Consider the following 4,781-nt stretch of genomic DNA (forward strand, 5'->3'; position numbering starts at 1 on the left):
GCGGTTCAGTGAAGATAAACTCCGGCTGGTGTGAAGTAGCGATGCTTGTTTAGTGATTTTCCTCAACAAAGAGCTCTTCTTCTTACTGTGGGAGAACATTCAAAAGTTGATTATAACCCTAAATACTTTATTCACCTTCATTGGCATCTTTCAGTCAATTTTATGGCACAGTTGAACAGAAAAAAGCAAACAAAAAGAAATAAGGGATGTATCTGCTGATACACATTATCTGCCAATTGCTTTGACAAGATCTCTCTTCCATTATCTTGGTTACCCTGTTATTTTCACAAAGATCAAAACAAACCTTTCTTGACCATCCTTAGTTTTGCTCTTCTTGTTCCTACGAGCCATCTTGGATTTGTAGCTGGCCTTACGAGCTGGTCCAACTTTGATGGACGTGTTCTCAAACGGCGTAGTGGAGATAGACACTTTATTTCCACTCTGTCAGAAACAAGACACAGAGACATTGCTTAAAATATGGCTATTTGAAGCAGATCTGCAGGCTAAGCAGGTAGGCTGCTAGTTTATTGCTGCCTGCCATTTTATAATCCTTTGTCAAACTCCATTTCCCCCTTTGCATTTCCACCTATCACTTGCTAAGGAATTGCTGAAAGCGAGCCTTCTTTAGTCAGGCTTTCACAAATTATTAGCTTAGACCCCAGCTGGTAGGTAAAGCTTCCCAGAGCAGGGACAACACAGCATCTGACCTCTCCCACTGAGATTCCAACTGTCTCAATTTAATACTTGTAATACTTGGAAACTTGAACAAAGTGATATTCTGTCACCAATCCTATCCCCAGTGCTCTGACTGATAGCAGATGTGAGCACATCAGGCATCTATCATGATGAATCTGCAACACAGAGTATGGCTTGTCTCACTCATCTTCAACAAATACAAAAATCCATCCTGATTCCTCCTCTATTTGCAATCCCAAAGACTTCTGTCTCCTGAAGTGGTCCAAAACTTTGGGTTTTATTTCCATAAATGTCTTCAGCTCAGAGGAGGTATCAAAACGCAAATCATTTAACTGGATAATTTTAAGACCAACCATTACAAAGCTGCTTTTAAATACCACTAGGAATAATCCTTAAGAAAGCAGCATTAAGAGCTAATAACATTAGCACAGCCTAAAGGCAAAAAATAAAAGTAATTTAGAAAAATTTTAAGTTATTTGTTTCTTAAAGTGATGTTTGAAGAAAGGTATACTTATATCTTATTAAATTTGGTCTCTACTGCTGATAAAAATGTATGTGATGGGTCCTTATTTCTTACACAGAGTATCTGAGTTCAGCTTAAATTACATACAGACAATTTTGGAGATTTAGGGATCAAGCCACAGCAATGAGCTTTCACAAAACAAAGGCCAGGTGCTTTGTATGTCACTGTGTTTCAGACTCCACCATTGACACACCTACGGCGTTTTAAACAAACTGTCTCATATTTTACCCATCACCTATTTTCCAAAATCTAACAGTGCTGGTTCCTTACCTTCAGAATCAGCTCCACCACTTCTGTGTGCACCAGTCCATGGACTGGCTCCCCATTGACATGGGTTATCAGATCCCCTTCACGCAGACCTGCTTCGTTGGCTGGACCACCTTCCTCCACGTGCTGGCAACAAGAAGGGGATGACTGACTTGAGAAGAGGAACATACAAAATCATTGGCCAGATCAAAGCCCATCCATCCCATGTCTTGCTGCAGCCAGCATCAGCTGCTTCAAAGAATGGTGAAAGAAACCACTGACTGGCACAGCCAAGCACAAAAATCTGTGCTCTTCCACTCCTTTCCCCAGCATCCTGCCAGTCTTCTCTCCATCCAAGGCAGCCAGCCAACATGGTTATGCTGATCAAAAGACCAGCTCCTCCCAAAGCAAAAGGCTTAGCACACTTCCAAAAACGTTCAGCACTCAGGAATGTTAACTAGATACTCTTAATTTCCAGACAAGCATTCAATCTTTTTCTTTTCCAATGAGATTCTGTGCCATGGCTTTAGGGTGCCTATAAAGCATCTCACCCCAAACAAAGTTTCGTTATCCGCTTTCGAACCTTTATGAACTTCTAACATCAGATCTTTTCCCACATGAACATATTGCCTCTCCTCATCACTGTTCAGAAAGGTAACCCTCCTTAAAAGTGAGGAGACAAATACACTGGAGAATACTGCAAGTCTCCCCTCTAGTCTGAAAAGACTACAAATCAGTATCTTGATAAACTCAGCATTTTTCAAGGAAAGCAGAGAGGAGCAAGGGAAAAATGCAGTTTCGGATTATTTTTCTAGGTAAGACTGAGTGTTAAATGATGACCAAAGCACATGAAGTCCAAATTGTCTAATGAACACAGAGATACAAGGAAAAGAATGAACCGCCTTTACCCTGACTTCATTCTCTCTAATCACAAAATTCAAACAACACTGCTTTAGGGAACAGATCACTCCTAGAAGTCATATACATTAACAAAATAGGAACACAGAGATCAAGTGCCAGAAGTAACAGGAAGGAAGAGATATGGACATGGAAACTAGACCTTTTAGCATGGCACATAACCAAGCCAAGAGCTAAATCCCTAGGCAATCAGCACAGCAGCCCTGATGCTTTAAGGTTTGTAATCAATCCCAAGGGACTGCCTGGAAAACCCCAGCAGACCGAACTGATCAGGCTGTAATCACTAACACAGGCCTGAACAAATCAGCTACAACTGACCTTCATGCAGCAACCCCAATACAGAGGAAGAGGGTATGCACACAGATACATGCTTTTAAGGATATGCTCCAGGTGAAAGAAGGTGGATTCATGTAACCAGGGAAGAAAGAAGGAAAGAAAGGTTGCTGTGGTTCTGTGATGGGCTTGAAAACCACTACAGGTAAACCCCAAAGTGCTGTTTTTAATTTATTTATCGTGAAAGGGTTTCCCTCACCCCAGAGAGATAACTTTGGGTCCAAATAAGGAGAGAGAAAACAGGGCAGCAAAACAATTTATAAAGCTAAATCCCACAACCCTGGCTAAATGTATTTCTGGCCCCAAGGGTACTCCTTAGAAAAACAGAGACATACCCAGACCATGTGATGCACAGTGTAGATATCACTGTCACCCATATAGACGCGAATGGCACGGAGAGTGAAACCGTATTTCTTTCCAGCCCGATGGATGATGATTGGTGGTTTCAGGTTTGCAATAGCAGGAGAAAAGTCGCGGCTGGGTGAAGAGTCCCTCGAAGATGGGTTGGAGGATAGAGAATGAGGTGACATTGGACTGGCCAATGGAGAACACGTGTGGTGATCTACAGTGATGACATAAAGGTGAGCAACAATTAGGAAACCAGGCCTCCAAAAGAGAGAAAATTGTTGTTAGAGAACAGCTAGGAAACCATCTCTCCAAATGCTCTTAAAGCTGGTGGTCTTCACCACAGCTGGGTGAAGCAGCCTCAGGTAATTCATGCTTCGAAATACAAAAATGGGCACAGTATCCAAAAAGCACATTTGGAGGAGTGTATTTACCACAGCAGCACTGCTTGCCAAGGATTATGGTTGGCTTGCAGTGTTTACTTCTCTTTCAGGGATTTACAACATATCATAAGCATTTGCTCTAGGCACAATTCTGGAGCACCCCATTTCAAGGTTGTGATATGTTATCCCCCTCCAAAAGACCAGACAGTTTCCAGGTCTTGCTTCAAGTTCGTTTTTGGTGCTGAGATAGATCAAAATCAGTAGGCAATGAGACAACAACTACACCTAGGTAGTTTTGGTAGTGTTCTAAATTCACAGGGGCAAAAATATTTAACTCTAAAAAATTAGCTACTGCACAGACTTTGCTACTGCAAAACAACAACACAAGTGTATTTTAGAGTGTGTTTTCCCAAATGAGTAGCTAAGGGATGGGGTACTGGCTAAAATATCTGCCTCTGCTTGCTAGTGGAACAACAACTACTTTTGAAAATTCAAAGCAAATGGAGAACTTTCATTTTGAAATGAAGCTGGTCAACATGAGTAAAATAAATCAAAGAGCAGGAATATTAAATGCAGCTGTAAAAGGTAATCCCTAATCCATTAAGAAACACCTGTCAAGTTGCCCAGCACATATTTACCTGGCAGATGAGGGCAGCTCTGGAGGAACCTGTGCTGGGTGATTAAATACACATTTTAGAGATTTTCATGAGGGAGCTTGAAAAGCAACCAACGCCCAAACCACACAAGAAATGAAATGTGCATCACCACAGCAGTGCCAAGAAGCAGCTGCATACGTGCCTCCAGCTCCCTGCCTGAAAGGGGGAGGCAGGCACTGCTCTGCCAGCAGGTTCTGCTGGGTTGGCACTCGTGGCCCAGCTGCAATTTCCTGGTCCCATCTAGACAGGAACAGGTAGAGAGAGCCCTGGACATAGAGCACGGACTTATCCTCTGGAAAGAGGGACAAAGGAACCAGTCTGTCATAGCTTGGCATGGTTGGCCTGTTCCCCAGATGTTACCACCTGGTATTAGGAGATGTCAAGGTCTGGCTCTGCTGGGAGACAGAGCCAGGCCAACAAGGTGGGCTATTCAACATTAACGTGCTTCGTGAGTTACTTACACTATTGAATTCTTGATCATTCAATCTCAACCAAGTTACCTGGAGTTACTGAAAGTTCTCGGGGCATGAATGCACCAGACACACACAGTTTTCAAACACCAAAGTTAGCATGTGACCCCCCAAAAAATAGTACCTTGAGGGTTAAATTCATTCCACCTCTATATACTTCCTCTCTGCACCATTGTCTAGAGACCAGCTAGGGGCCAATTTAAACAAAACT

At 42.5% G+C, this 4,781-nt stretch overlaps 1 protein-coding gene across 1 annotated transcript in view; it reads right to left on the reverse strand.

Annotated features, from left to right (window-relative positions):
* The window catches only part of MAST2 (microtubule associated serine/threonine kinase 2), a 96,967-nt gene that overhangs the window by 2,911 nt on the left and 89,275 nt on the right, over window positions 1-4,781 (reverse strand). The window contains 4 exon segments of the mRNA XM_010006549.1: window positions 1-85; window positions 305-441; window positions 1,490-1,612; window positions 3,052-3,278. The exon segment at window positions 1-85 is cut by the window's left edge and continues 24 nt beyond it. Coding sequence (XP_010004851.1) covers window positions 1-85; window positions 305-441; window positions 1,490-1,612; window positions 3,052-3,278 — 572 coding nt within the window.

The sequence above is a fragment of the Chaetura pelagica genome, unplaced genomic scaffold, assembly GCF_000747805.2.
Source record: "Chaetura pelagica isolate M959 unplaced genomic scaffold, ChaPel_1.0 scaffold69, whole genome shotgun sequence".
Taxonomy (NCBI): Eukaryota; Metazoa; Chordata; class Aves; order Apodiformes; family Apodidae; genus Chaetura; species Chaetura pelagica.